The sequence below is a fragment of the Crocodylus siamensis genome, chromosome 2 (genome assembly GCF_052110815.1).
Source record: "Crocodylus siamensis isolate JL-2025a chromosome 2, ASM5211081v1, whole genome shotgun sequence".
NCBI lineage: Eukaryota > Metazoa > Chordata > Crocodylia > Crocodylidae > Crocodylus > Crocodylus siamensis.
Genome location: NC_143396.1, coordinates 56,583,242 through 56,598,853, shown reverse-complemented (window position 1 = coordinate 56,598,853; position 15,612 = coordinate 56,583,242). Strand labels below are relative to the sequence as shown.

Sequence of the window (15,612 nt, the reverse complement as noted above, 5' to 3'; positions counted from 1 at the left end):
TTACATCTTCCCTGGGCATGCTTCAGTGCTATGCAGAACAAGGCTTCTTGCAGGTTAGTCACAGTATCTATGGGCATCTGAATAGAGAGCAGGGTAAAGGTCAGTCTTGCTCTTTCCATGCCTTGCCTGCTGTGCCTAGGTAGTCCAGAGGAAGAAGCTGCTGATTCAGATACCAGTTGGGACAAGGTTGACACCTTGGGAAATAGAAGTAGAGGCAGTAGCTAAGGGGAAAGAAAATAGGAACTGCAAGCTGGGGACAAAACTAAGAATTTACTTTTTTTTTTATCAACAATTATCTCTGTAAACTGGACAGCAAAATGTGTCTGAGCCCTCTAATATCATCCCACGTTAAGGATGTTAGTTTGCTAATGCTATCAGTTGCTTTGTTAGCTCAAGTGGCAGAGGTCAGCACAGTAGATCTAAACATTCCAGCCCTGATGATGATGCATGTGGCTTTTTCTGATACTAAGTGATAGAATATGGAGGAGTTTTTAACAAATTCATGATTTTGTGTCTTTGCACAAAAAATGCACATATACAGAAATGTTAAATATTGTTATGATTTTATGGCAAGTACTCAAAAGATTAAAAATGCCTCTAAAACTTTAATAGGGCCCCTTGTGCATATGTTTTGATTGTTTCTAAGTATAGTACTATTGTGATACCTCTTACTGTTTTGGTATGTTTTTTTTGTTTCTTTCTTCACCCCCCTTGGGACCATTGCATCATTTAGAGCCTAGAATGTACTGGGTTCATTTAACAAGCACCTGTTCAGTATTTTGTTTTCCATAATCCTGTGTATAAAATCCCATGTATCATTTAGCGTATACCATTCAGACCCTGCTCTGAAGGCCAATTATGAATTTCTTCCTGAACTTTTTCTATGCTGATTATTACTGTTGTGTCTGACTTTCAAAAACAGTAGTAAATTCTTCTCTGCAGTCATGTGAAGTAAGGGACTTGTATCATGCACAAGAGTTCCTTCAGTTTTAACTATATGGAAGCTTTGCATAATTTAGGACATAAAAGGTCTACTACTATTAGGTGCTGCATTTCCTAGATGGCTGAATACTCAACATTCATAAAGTAATAAATAAATGTACTTAATATGAACTCAGAGAATACACTCTATTTCATCATAAGTAGCAAATGTTTTGAATACCTGTTTTTAAGTGTTACAGGTTGTGGCCATATTGGTCTACAAGCAAAAAGGAATCAGAACTCTGGTTAGAGAGAGATCTTTTATTAGACCAACTAGATATTTGCAAAAAAATCTCTATTTGCAAGCTTTTGGGCATGACACCCTTCCTCAGGCATAGGAGAATGCAAAGATTGTAACATTTCTTCTAGGTGGAAATGAAAATTCATAATTCACAGGAGAGCTGAAGGTGTTGTAAGATCTCCTGGTTAAAAAAGTTCATTTTGTGCAAATTAGGCTCACATAAAAGTTAGAGAAGTCTATTTACCTCAGACTTGTCTGATGGTAAGCAGGATGTTGGATTATGGGGGTTTTTTTCTGGTTATGATGTTTCATATTTTGCAGGAGGGTGGGTAGATGCAAGGAATTTCTCTTGTATCGAGGCAGCTCCAAGCCCTGTGAACATGCAAATTTAGCTTGGAACAAAAGGCAGGAGCAAGGGTGTCAGCTTTCAGGTTTTAAGGTGTTGAATTTTGCCTCCTTGTAAAACTATCAAGTTTTCATATAACAAATGGCTAAATTTGATATCTTCCATGTTTCAGGGATACAGGTTGTAACCTTACTGGTTTACAGGCAAATGGAATCAGAACTCTGGGTAGAGGTGATATCTTTTATTAGACCAAGCTGACACCCTTGCTCCTGCCTTTTGTTCTGAGATAAATTTGCATGCTCACAGAGCTTAGAGCTGCCTGAACACAAGAGAAATTCCTTGTCCAGGGAAGCATTCCACCTGTTCCATCCTCCTGCAAAATATGAAACATCATAACCAGAAATAAACTTAAGTACACAGTTAACTATGTAAATGGTATTTCAAGTCAGTTATATGGCTTTTGGATCTGATCCTTCCTTGAGGGGTGTGCAACACCATTTAATTTGCGAAATGGGTAGAGAAGGCTTCTCCCACCTCTCCGTCCAACAGCTTAATGGGTAGAAGAGAGCTGTCCAACTGGTGGCCAGTGGACTTCCCTCCCCACCCATTGCTCCTGCTGACACAGCTGGGTTCTTCAGGCTCTTGCACTGTCCTCCAGCTTTTACCTGCCCCTGCTTTTGCCCCTGTAGTGGAAAAGGGCCAGGGGGGTTGAGCTGCACAAATAGCAGGGGGGAGGGCTGTATTGCTTGCACTGGATTTGGGAGGCAGAAGCTGGGCTGACCACACTGCTGGGAGGAGAGAGGAGAAGAGGGGTATACTGCTGGATGTGTGACAGAGGGAGCCAAGCTACCTGTGCTGTGGGGGGTGGACAGTAGTTGGACTGTGTGTGGTGTGGAGGTGGTGTGTTAGGCTGCCCATGGGGCTGTGGCCTATATGGTGTGTGGCTCCCAGCTGCCTGGAATTTTTATGGCTTTGGATTAGGGGCACTTGTTCAGACACTGGAAGACTCAGGTTCCTAGGCCTCCCTCAGTCAGCTTGACCCCACATTTCCCCTTTTGCTGGCAAGTGCCCTAGCATCCAGGCTATGGGTTAGGCCAGGGTAGGCAAAGTTTTTTGGCCAGAGTACTGAAAAAACCACAATGTCTACCTTGGAAGGTGCCGGAGTACTGACATGCCAGAGCCTGGAGCAGCTTTTTGCAGCCTCCCAGCTGCAGCTGGCCCGTGGAGCCCGCCCGGTCTGCCTGCACCAGGACTTGCAGCCTCCCAGCCACCTGCTGGGAGCAGCTTGGGCTCTGTGACTGGCAGCAACTGCTTAGGACCTGGGCTGGCAGTGGTGTGCCAAGCAAAACGGCCTTGCATGCCATGCTCAGCATGTGTGCTGGGGGTTGCTGACCCCTGGACTAGGGATTGCCAAGAACAGCTTCTACCTTTTTTGAAGCTGGCCTACTGACTGGCCAACAAAGCAAGATAAGTGAGGCCAAGCAGAGAACAGGCCAGAAGCACTGTGTTAGTGCTACAGACACAGTCTGGGAATTGAGTGTGCTCTGAATTCTGGCTTCTGCTCCTTCCCCAATAGTTTCTGCACTTTGCATTTAATAGTTATTGGATAAAATTGGGCTGACAGCAGTAGGATAGCTTGTCCCACTAGTCGCGTAGGGGCTAGAACTTAAGGACCCTCTCTTATCAGGCAGCACCCCTTTTGGCTGTGTTGCTTCGTGGCCTAGTGCATCTTTCTCTCCTGGCTGCTACTAATAGCCAGAACAAGTCCTTTCTTTTGTGTGTGTGCGCGTGTGCGCACATGCATGTGCACAGGGGCAGTATGATCTAACAAGCTGTATTAATGACTCAAAATGGCATTTATACAGCTGAAGATAAGTGCTAGTTCTCCACCAAAAGAGGAGTTGGATTTGGCCCCATAGCTTTAAAAGCACATCTTGTTTTGGTGCCACTTTGCTCTTCAGGATGTGCATTTGTCCTTCAATTTTTCAAGTGTAGAAATGGTTTGCTTCAACTATAGACCGTTGAAAAAGATGGCCTTTTCAAGTGTAAATCAGCGCTGAAGCTTAAGAATCTTCTGCCCAACCTTTTTCTAGGAACTATGCTGAGAATTGATTTTTAGCCTAAAATTTAAATACAGTAAGCATTCATGATGCAATTATTACTTGGAGTGCTTTAATACAAGTACAAAAATCAAAGCAATACCTAATGGAATACATTTTTTATTTATTTTGAAAAATAACTTGCATGGGGAAAGGAGAACAGTAATTTTCTTTGCCCTTAATAGAGATTTGAGCTAAAATTCAGGTGAAGCTACATTAGGTAAAGGACACATTTGAACAGGGAACGTCAACTTGATTTGTCTACCAAAGGTAACTCTCATTTTCATTCATTTCAAACCATCAAGATATATTAGGTAAATGGTTGTAACATAACATAAGTTGTTTGAATCCCAACCAGTACCATATCAGAGCAAGAGTATAGTATAGAGAGCAGCAGACCCAGCAGGGGTTTTGATATGCTTTCCGAGTTCAGTAATAAGTGATAAGACACATTCATGGTCAAGGTACAAACTTTTTCTTGGTAACTATTTTTAGATATTTATTTTTCCTGTAAAATGTATTGTTTTATTTTACTCTGGCCAGGTCATCCCACCTTGGAGGGATACAAATGATGGAGTAGCATCCACTGACCAAATATATTATCACAGTAACCTTTAACTTTATTTCTTAGCTTCCTATGCTGATGCTTCAGAGAAACTGCACCTACTTTTAACTGTTGGTCTGTGCCTTGGGACTAATATTTGTTGACAATTAAACCTCTACTTCAGGTCTCTGTGGATTGTGTTCATTAAGACTGCATTGGTTAATGTTTTAAAGATTCCTGTAGTATAAAAGTTAGATGTGTAATTCTGTAAAAGTACAAAATTAAATTCTGCACAAGTCAGTGGAAAACAAGTATTGTTGCGCCAGCCATTGGTGAGTGATTTTGTACATTATGTATTAGAATTTCTTCCACAATATTGCAGTGCATTCAGATTTGCCTTGAGTTTTGGGCATTAATAAGATCAGCACATATGGCAAGGTTTTAAAACCATATAGGAGTTAAAATTAGCAAGTTAAAACTTTTCTCATCTATTTTTTAAAATCTGTTTGAAAGGTAAAGCATCTTACAGTTCCAGACTACCTTAGTCTCTTAGCTGTTATCATTTAACATCTTGAATGGAAAACTGTCTCAGAAGTTTTTTTCAGGGTTGCTTTGTTTTATGCATCTCAATGAGAATTAATATTCAACCCAAGGAGGAAGACTTCTAGGTCTTGACTGAGTTGTCCTGGGTGGACCAGACAAAGACTCTTGTTGAAGGTTATGGTGTTCTAGGCAAGCATAGGCCTCTTATGTTAAAAACTGCACAACCTAAGCTTTATCTACCTTTATATTTTCTTACAATACAGGAAAATAACATGTGCCAAGTATAGCTGAATTTAATTGAATCAATTTTGTAATGATTATGTTTACATTTTGTTTGTAGACTACTACTCTGTTACCGTTGCAAAATTGCCATAAGGCTCTTTACTTGGTATGATTCATAGATCTTTGGCTGTAATGTTTGAGAGCTTAGTTTGATTACATATTTTGTAGTCATTTAAAACTTGTTTAAGCCGTGATGATATTAATTAAAGAAATACTGTCAACTTGATCTTTTTGATCAGCTCAAAGCAGGGGTGTCAGACTCATCAGACCTCACTGGTATGGGACTGGCCTGAGGGCTAGCATGCAGGGCTGGTTCACTGTGAGCACCGTGGACAAGCACCATGTGATGCATGCCATGTAGAGCCCGCGGGATCCGGCTACCCCTAGCTTCAAGAAATACTTTGTTACAATGCCTCTTAAATATGTCCAGAAATTAAAAAAAAAAAAAAAAGTTATAAATTAACTGGTTTTGGATCCCTTTCCCTTTTTGTGTCTAGAATAGTCTTTTGACCAAAGGCTTAATGCAACATCAAATGCATCCTTTTTCTTTCACGTTTATGTGCATCTACACTTAAAAGGCCTTTTCACCAGCACCAAAACCTTCAAGAAAACACCCCCTTAGAGGGCTTGAGGAAGAGTAGCTAGTGTTAACAAAACCAAAAAATAGACAATATATAATGTCTTTTTTAGCTTGGCACACACCACTTATTTTTTTCTTTAAACTTTCAGTTATAATAATTTGAGTGATTTTCTATGATTATAGTAGATATAACATTTTCAAAAGCTTTTTCCCCCCAAGTTAGCAGTGTCCTTTTTAGATGAGCTTTGATGTATGTTTTGAGGCATTTATGATGTGTGCGCTGAATTACCATTTTCCTGGTATGTTTTTGTGTTGTTTTTGCAGGTTTGGACTGAGCAATAGATTTGAATCTGAATTCCCTTCATCATTAACTGGAAAGGTTAGTATCCTTTGGATAAGTTAGAAATGTATAACGAGGTGATAAAACTTAGAATTTAGTAAACAAGATTTTGTTACTAGACAAGTTTGATATTTAGATTTCTATATATACTCAAGCTTTACAAGAAAACTTACAAAGTTATAAAGCGGTGGTATTAGAGTTATTTTCCTTTTCTTTTTCTTTTTTAATTCTTCTTAGGTTGCACCAGAGGAATTTAAAGCCAGCATCAGCAGAGTTAACAGTTGTCTTAAGAAGAACCTTCCTGTTAATGTCCGATGGCTACTTTGTGGCTGCCTTTGTTGCTGCTGTACCTTAGGTTGTAGTATGTGGCCAGTTATTTGCCTCAGTAAAAGAGTAAGTTGGATTGTAATTATTATTGCTTGCTTATGTGTTTGTGAATTTGGAAATAATTCGTATCTGTGCACCCATTTTTCAAAATGAACAGAATGGTTTTAAACCAAAATGACTTAATCGGCATTAATCATACCTTTTGTTCTTTTTGGTGCAAGTTGTCATTAGACTAGCTCTTTAGGTTATAATGGAAACTAGACAGACCCACAATGATTTTGTTTCAGAAAACAGCTTTCAGCATTGCAGGTGAATTAATCTTTTCCATCCACTTTCTTTTCCATAATATCCAGTTTGGACCTTTTAGAAACTTAGAAGGTGGTTACTTAGGTGTCTGAAAAACTCGGGGCTCCTTGTATCTCACTGTTTTGCAACCTGTTTCCTTCACCCTCCCTTCATACTTCCCTCCTATCTCCTCTGTTTTCATGGCAAACATACCTTCTCTCACTTCATCTCCTGGCAGGGGCTTTATGTGCTCTCATGTTAGCAATATTGTAACCCTTGCCTCAGCAATTTAAATGTACCCCATATGTTTAAAATGCCAGGTTATGGTGAGCTGGGGGCTTACTGTGACTCAGCACTTCAAAGTGCCTGGTTGCAAGACAAAAACAGGTTAAACAGTGGAGTTAAAACAGAAGGAGGGGAGAACCTTAGTCAGGATAAGCTGTGCAGCCTCAAGAAGTCAGTTCAGTTCTTAGAAGTCTCAGAAACAAAATAAGGGAGGCTAATTCTTTTGTCTAGAGACCAGATTTTTTTTTTTTTTTAAAGAAAGGAAAAATAATCAAAGTGATACTCTGATAACCATGAAAAGCAGTGAGTTGTTTTTTTTTTGTGGTGGTTGGTGGTGGAGGGACAGACAGGGTTGTCTTGCATAAACTTCTGAAATGAGCCCTTGGAATACTTGAATTTCTAGGGTTGCCAGTCTGGCAGCAATCATGAGCTGTTTTGCTGAAATATAGTAATTTTCAGTCAGAGCTGTAATATGAATAGAAGTGATTTTCTTAATACTGGTACCCTTGCTGAATTCTAGTCTGTAGATAAAAAAAATGAAGGGCATACTGATTTGCAGTCTTATTGTAATTCATTTCTTCTCCCTTCTGGATCTGTGCTAGTTCAGACGCTATCAACATTTAAGAAGATGATAAACTCTGCGAAAGAATACAGAGCACCTTTTGACTATTTTGATTTGCATCAACCTTGTGCAAAGGTGCCGATAATTAAAGAAGTCATGCTGTGAGGGCATCTTAACTCCAGTTAGAATATGAGAGGTCAGAATATTTGAGAGAGGTGGAGCCAAGGCTCTGGGGTAGGGGTGAAGGTTCTGCATAGAAACTAGGAACTGCCAAATTACAGGAAGGTTTCAGCTGAAGTTTGTTACTCAGGTGACCCATAAAGCTGTGACAAGAAGGTTAAGTTTTTGGGATGGATGTGTGTACATGCATATTCTGTTTTGAGGAGGATGGAAACTGTCCTGTGGTGGTCTTAGTTGGGTTATATACACGTTTTATATAAAAAGGAAAAACAGTATATGTTCTGAAACTGATGAAAAGCAGAAAAATGGCAGCGGGTCAGGGCTGCTGTCCATGAGCTATGGCAGCTGCAATTCATGAGATAACCCAGATGAACAGCTCAAGGCTGACAGTAAATCCTAGATTTCTCCTAGTCAAGCTGGAACGAGAAAGCAGAAGGCCCTGACCTTTTATCTAACAGCTTGGATGCCTCTGATCTGAAGCTTGAGGCTCAGAAAGTAGGGAAACTGGTAGATTAAAGATCAGTTAAGGCTGTCTTAAGAGTTCAAATGTTGGTGTAGTAGTATATGTATCCATGGTGGCAGGGGCTGCCCATCAAACAGGGTTGTTACAAGGGTGATGCAAAGGGAAACCATGACCACCAACTGGAAAGGATCATTGTTGGAGGAAAATAAAAAAAATGACTTTGAAGAGAGAAACCAGAAAGGACAAAAATGAGTACCCAAATTGAAATGCCCAAACCTGTAATCTGGCTGGGGAAGAATTCTAGCATAAGAATTCTCTCTCTCCAGTAACTTCTTTGAAAACCCGTGACCTAGCCATTGTCCAGAAAGGGGTGGTTTGGAGCATACTTGGAGTGAGAAAATTTGTGGTTAACATATAGCATTGCAGAGATTGTGGACAGTGCTGCTACCCAAGGAAACTGATAGTAGGTTACCGTAATTTAAGCAGTCTCAAGTCAGGGAGGCCTAAAGGTAATTTAAAATGATGTTGTCCCCTTTCCCCTTAGGTGCAGCACAGAATGTGGGAATTTTTAAAAAGTTGCAGTACCATTTGATCCCCAATATTTTTATAATAAAATTTTGGTATATATTATACAGGTTTTTGCATCAATAGTATCAAGACACTTTTAACAAATGAGGTTGTTGTTGTTGTCATCTCTGCATGTGGGGAAAGGCACACAGAAGTTAAATGACTTTCCTTCTGGTTTTGTTCTGTTCCCTAGATTGCAGAGTCTGTTCTGTTTGATTTTGCCTGTATTCAAAATTTATTTTTTCTATTGATAAAGTAAGACTATGAGATTGTGATGTGGTCTGGAATCTTCCAGTAAATTTACTGTACCTACATATACTTTAAGATAAGGGACATGTTACTCTAACAAACTTGAACTGTGCCCAAATAGTAGTGAGGAAGGGTTTCATCATTACTGGGCTTTTGCAGGTAGCAGAACTTGTTGCGGTCATCCATTTTATTGATTTGGACTTTATTATCTAATTCCCCTACAGGAAGGGGGGTAAAATGGGTATACTTCAGAGTGAGGGATTCTGCTTGCTCCCCTGGCTGGGTTCTTTGCATGGGATGGGGAGTCTAAGAAGTCACAGAACTTATTGGTGGCTGGAAAGAAAAATGCAGCAGGAAGTGAAGAGACTAGATTATCTGCATTGGTTAGGGAAGAAAACAGTTTGGCTTGGGGGTTTCCTTAAAGGTAGTTCTCATATATTGGGAAGACTCAAAGCAGCCATGTATCTGTTTAATGTTTCATACTAGATTCTAGTATAAAGATGCAGAGTGATTGCAGTTAAATCACAGTAGCAGATGTAGCTTGCTAACTTTAATACAGAGTACCTGAGGTGACTGGAGTATACCTTGAAGAGTTGCATTACAGTAGCGATTTGGATACAGTAATTTATGCAAGAGTTTTATGCAATGACCCAAATATTATTTAAGCTTGGAAAATTTTAGTCCAAGATTTGTTGTCTTGTATGTTACCAGAATCTAGTTTTATTAGAAACTTAGACATATTTGGGTTATAGTTTCATAGTGCTTAGGGTCAGAAGGGACAGATCATCAGGTCCAGCCCCCTGCCCCGGCCAGGAATGGATGCCACAGTCATATCACCCCAGCCAAATCATATCATGTTATGTTTTGTTTGTGCCCTCCTAGGCAAAGGAGGAGTGCCAACTCAGATGAGAAGCACAGCAGACTTTCTAATCCCTATGTAAAGAAGAAACAAGAACTTCTAGGGCAGGAGACTTCTAATTCTCTTAATCCTCTCCTACCGTAAAGGAAGCAAATGTTCTTACTAGTGTGGGCTTGGAGACAACCCAAGAATACACTAGATGTTAACATAGTACAGAACAATACAGTTAAAAGAGGAGAAAGACATCAGTCAGTCAGTACAAGGCAGTGCAGCCTCATGAAGTCTGTTCAGTTCTTCGGAAGTGGCAGGAACAAAAAATGAAGGTTAACTCACTTGTTTAGAAGGAGGGTTTGTTTGTTTTTTTTAAAAAGGAAAAAAAATAAAGTCCTCTAAAACTTGTTTACTGCTTTTCAAAAAATTTTTTGTCTCGCACAGCCTTTTGAAATGAGCCCTTGGAGCCCTTAAATTTCAAGAGCTGTTATCACTTTAGTACAGGGGTGGGCAAAATACAGCCCATGGGCCGGCTGGACTGCCAGGCCATTTTATTCAGCTTGCAGGGCCCCTCCAGAAGGCAATTATTACCAGCCAATGGCTGCCCCTTTGGAAGTTAAAGCATGGGTTTTGAGAGGTTGCATGCCATTAGACTGAGCCAGCTCTGTGCCTCAGCCTCCATGGGGCTTCCAGTAATCCAGCTGGGAGCCCCACATAGAGGCACAGAGCCAGTCCAGCCCAGTGGCACATGAGTCCCCACAACAACCAGAACTCCAGTGGGCCGGGTGGGTTCCATGCTGCCACATGCAGCTCCTGGCACATCTGGGAGCTGCATGCCATCAGGCTGGGCTCGGCTGGCTCCATGCCAGCATGTGGGGCTCCCAGTAGTGCAACTGGGAGTGCATGCCTTCAAGCTGGGTCAGTCTGGCTCCTTGCCTCCACATGTGGATCCCCACTGCAGTGTTGGAAGCCCCATGAGGAGGCAAAGAGCCATCCTGGCCTTGCCTGATGGTGTGTAGCTCCTGCCTGCAGTGCTGGGAACCCCACATGCTGGCACTGATCTAACCTGGCTTGGCTTGAAGGTGCACACCAGTGGGCCAAGCTGGGCTGGCTCTGTGCTACTATGTGCAGATCTTGGGACTCAGCCAGAGCCACGCACCACCAGGAGGCTCTGCCTGTGCAGGCCATGAGCACATCAAGGGCTTGCTGCTGCTGCTGCCGCCTCTGGCAGGGACTGTGTGCCATGGGGGGGTGGAGCGTGTGGTGAGGGAGCCTACACCCACCCACTTGCATTCTGCCACGTACCCCACACACACAGCCCCACCCCATACAAATCCCACACCCACTTACTGAAGCACACACACATCCCTGTACCCCTTTACAACCCTGTCAACCCCTCCCCCCACACAATATACAAGAGTAAGTCTTTATTCTGAGCTATTGTGCAATCACCTCTATACAAACTATGCAAACACACACAAATCAGAGCAAAACTTTTTTTTAAATAAAATAAAAATGTGTCAAAGTAGATATTTGATTTTTAGTATATGATTTAGGGGTTTTTTTCTGGTTCGAAGGTGGCAGATCACCCTCCCAAAAGGAGTACTTCAAGGGGCAAGGGGAAGGCCTTCTAGTGGCAGAGGTCAGGGGTTAGGGGTGAGAGTTCTGGTCCCAAGATCTCAATCAGGATGGGTTACCTGTCAAGGTATGGGGCTACTTCTGCGGCCCTTGACAGCTCACCAAAGTCATTAAGTGGCTCTTCAGCCAAAATATTTGCCCACCCCTGCTTTAGCAGCATTCATAAGCTAAATATTTACCTGTTTTAAAACTTTGAACTGGATTCTACTGTGTTTACAGCTTCCAGGGTTTAAAAAGCAACTGTTCCTTTGTGTTTGTATGGTCTATACATAGCACAGTGAACATAGGGCCTCCAAATGGTGCTTGAATACAAATAATTTCTTCATCTGTAGATCCTGGGAACAGACTAGCTTACTAACAGTTCAACATCCTTCTCCCTGCCCTGCTAAAACCTATAGAAAGTTTCTAAGAGCATGTTTTTCTCAATATTGCTGTAATTCTGTGGTATACTTTACTGAGAAACAGCATTAAAATAATTTATTTGAATACGTATCTGTCACTTTATAGTTTGGTGCTGTTAGATTTACTGGTCAGTTGTGTTAGCTTGTTACAGTAATAAGGTAGTTTAAATATAAGGTACTAAAATACTCAGTATTATCTCTTTACAGATAATGCCTTTGCAGTACAGAAACAGTACAGTACTTTCCCAGATTCCACATGAACCTTCTTCCCCTCCCCCTCCCCCTCTTCCCAAATTCATGTGTGTCTTAATTTTTCTTTTCTGGAAAATAATCACAGTTGGAGATGCTGTGCAGTTGACCAAGATGGCTACTGCTTGTGTTTGGCCCTATGGTAACTTTCTTATAGCTGTAGCTATTAGCTGAGCATTGTAGCTTGTTCCTGAAGCACTGGATGAGCTGCTAGTACACCTTGAGGTATGTGTTGTGGAAACAAACACTTTAGTTCCAGGAATTTATATAAAGAAGTACTTATAGTAAAGAGCTAACAGTCTTGCCACTGTCCTTACAGGGGTGTGTGTTTAACTTTGTATGACTTAGAGTAAGCTCTTCTGGGAAATTAGAGTGTACAAATGTGACATCCTATGGGACAGTTTGCTTGAGTTGCTGTAGCCTCACCCAGACTATCTACTGGGATATCACACTCTGTTCCTAGGAGGATTTACTCTGAGTCATATAATCAGCCATGACTCTGGAAAAGTCTTATTTTTTGCATTGTGGCTTCCAAAAAACAAGGTGTGTATTTTATTTGGAGGCATGTAGTACGTGCGAAAATATAGCAATAAAAATGTTAAAGATACAGCAGTGTTCTCAGACTAAAATTGAGAGAAATGATCCCAGTAGCCAGTAGATTATAGAATATCAACTAATTATACTGTGTATTATGTTGCAGTTTTGGATGATGTAATAAATATTTTGAGACACGAAATATTTTGGATAAATGACTCATTGAATTAACAAAATACATTGCTGTAGAACTTGTTCACTGTGTGATGGTTTACAGTTCAGGTGACTGCACATATTCTATTATTGGGAGTTTAGTACTTGAAAACATAAGAATATGAGGGAGGCCATACTGAATCAGACCATAGGTCCATCTAGCCCATTGTTTTGTGTGGATGATCTGTCCCATGCCTGTCTTGCCTTAGTGCTCCCAGAATTCAGAGGCCTAATTTGTAGGTTGTACTCATAAATATAATAAGTAATATCCTCTGATAGACCTATCCTGTCCAGTCTTCTTCTGAACCTTGGTAATCATTAGCCCCTACAACATCTTGTGGTAATGACTTCTACCAGTTAATTACATGCCAAGTGTAAAAGAATTTCCTGTTTGTTTTAAACCTGCTTCCTAGTGATTGCAGTATGTCTCTCAGTTCTAGTATTGTGAGAGATGGTAAATAGGACATTGTTGTGTACTTCATGCTATTCATTATTTCATATCTCTCCTCAGTTGTTTCTCAAAGGTGAAATGTCCTGCAATTTAATTCCCTATTATGGGACAGACACTACCTTTGTAGCAAGAAAGGAGCAACAGAAAGAACCAGTACAGCAGATCAGCATACTGGCAGCATGGTGCTCCAAATAGTACTAGATATAGCAGATATAGTGGGTAGGACCATAGCTACATCTATTACAGGAGGCACGGTCATCCTTACTGCAGGTGTCTGGTATTCTTCCTGAGGTTCAAGTTGACCACAGAAGATTTAACCTTTCAAAACAACAATACCAGTAGCAACACCATGCTCCATTTGTAAAGAGTCAAGAGCTTCCTCTGCTCATTGTATGTTCTTCTACAACAATAAAACAGTGTTTTGTATAGGCCACGGCTACAACTTTTTTTCTGAACCCCAAAGTAAAATACACTGACTCCATTTGTGGCATTCCCTTGGCTGTTTCTGATGTGCCACACATCAGTGGTTATCCAGAAAAGGAATATAATGAGAATGTTGAGAGCTTTGCCAGGCCACTTACTAATCTGTTTCCTTTTCCTTAGTTTGGCAGCTACTTTATTTCAGAGAAATTTGGACAGGGATTACCTCAGAACAGCTAGTTCCCAAGATAACAAACAAGGGATATTCCAACGAAATGCAAGTTTTTCTAACCCTTTCTTCTCATTCTTACGAGAGGTCCCTCACAATTTCTAAGACATTTGACCCACTATATAACAAATGGAACAGTGGAAGAAGTTTCTTAAGAATTTGGACGGAAATGTTTCTGCTCCAATTTACCTCGTGACAATAAGGGGGTGGGGGAAAAATTGGATCTTCTGATGTCAGCACTGTGATTCATCATTTTAAATTCTGGATGGCTATCGTAGCACCTCTCATCTGTTTCTTGATGTCATGGATTAGATCAGGGATTTCTAGGTACAGTCCATGGACCCTATTATCTGGCCTATGATACTGCCGATGGATCTTGGACTGGACTTTCATGTGATGCACACTGACTGGTTCCACATACAGGTGTGTGGGGCCAGTCTGCAAACCTGATCCACCCTGTGGACTGGCCCCATGCCACTCATGTGAGTTCTGGAGCTGAGTGTGTTTGACACCGCAAGATTAAATTATGGTTTTTGATCTATAAAATGCTTGCCTCCTTGTGGCAATACTTCTAGCATAAAGAAAATATTTACAATTTGTGGTAAGAACATCATGTAACCAGAATAGATTATTTCAGTTTGCTATCAGCACCAGTGTTGTTCACCAAAGTTCTAGCTACAGTGGTAGCATAACTGATGAGGTAAGGGGTCCAGGAATGGCCTTGTCTGGGCAACTGACTAATAAGCAGTTCATCCTTTCAGGAAGCCACTGGCCCAATACCAAAGACTAGTTTTCTTTGCCTCACTGGTCATAAGGGTTAACAGATGCAAGTCTACACCAGCCCCATCTCAAACATTGAGTTGGCAACAGTTTACCAGCTTCAGCAAAAATTCCAGGCAATGAGGAAGAACATGCAGAAGCTTCATGTGCATCAGAATGATGTAAGTAATAATCTATCTAAAATTTACAGTGCATGTGACACAGCATGCCAGATTTCATCCTAGCCCAAGGATGGTTGAGATTTACTGTGTCTGCTTACCAGACAGCATGGATAAAGGTTTTATTTTCCACGCAAGTCCTGTAAGTTCTGGCAGGTGGATGCAACAAAACTAGGTATGTAGTGGAGTTCTGTCTTCTGTGTAGATCCTATCAGAGATTCTGGCTACAGATACTTTGACCACAGATAGGGAATACACCTTGATCCATCTACAGATTCAGGGGGAATGGTCAGCTCACAAATCTGCCTTCCACATGAGTATGTTAGAAATTATGCCAAACAACTGAACTCGGACTTTTCCTTCATGATCTCTCAATGCAAGTGTTATATTGCTGTGGTGTTGTCAAGTAGTCACGTGAACAGGCAAAGAGAAGCAAGGCCATCCATTCTGTGTCTCAGAAAGCCATGCATAGTTTTGGAGTATCTGAGATCTTCTCAGTCTAGTGGCTGCTTCAGGGACTGAACAGCACCACAGCAAAGCTGTTTCCATACAAATTTTGAAACCAGCCTGCAATAGTTTTCACCTGTCAAAATACATGCTGCTCTACTTTTTGGGATTCTAATAACTTTTATTCCCTTATGTTTTATGTGTAGTATCTATCAGGTTACAGTGAACAAAATTGCAAGAGGAAATACAGTCTCTAGTTTGTAGGTCTGACTCCTCAGTATTCACAGCAGGTTCTGTGACGGTGTTCTCTCTTGAGACAATTTGCAGATTTCACAAATGTATGTTAGACCTTAATCCAAAGGGCAATC

General features: G+C 41.0%; 1 protein-coding gene across 2 annotated transcripts in view; it reads left to right on the top strand.

The window, feature by feature from the left end:
* The window catches only part of CHIC2 (cysteine rich hydrophobic domain 2), a 133,080-nt gene that overhangs the window by 95,559 nt on the left and 21,909 nt on the right, over nucleotides 1–15,612 (top strand). For both annotated transcript variants that reach the window (XM_090035938.1, XM_090035937.1), the window contains 2 exons: nucleotides 5,941–5,995; nucleotides 6,194–6,349. In XM_090035938.1, coding sequence (XP_089892064.1) covers nucleotides 5,941–5,995; nucleotides 6,194–6,349 — 211 coding nt within the window. The remainder of the gene's footprint in view (nucleotides 1–5,940; nucleotides 5,996–6,193; nucleotides 6,350–15,612) is intronic.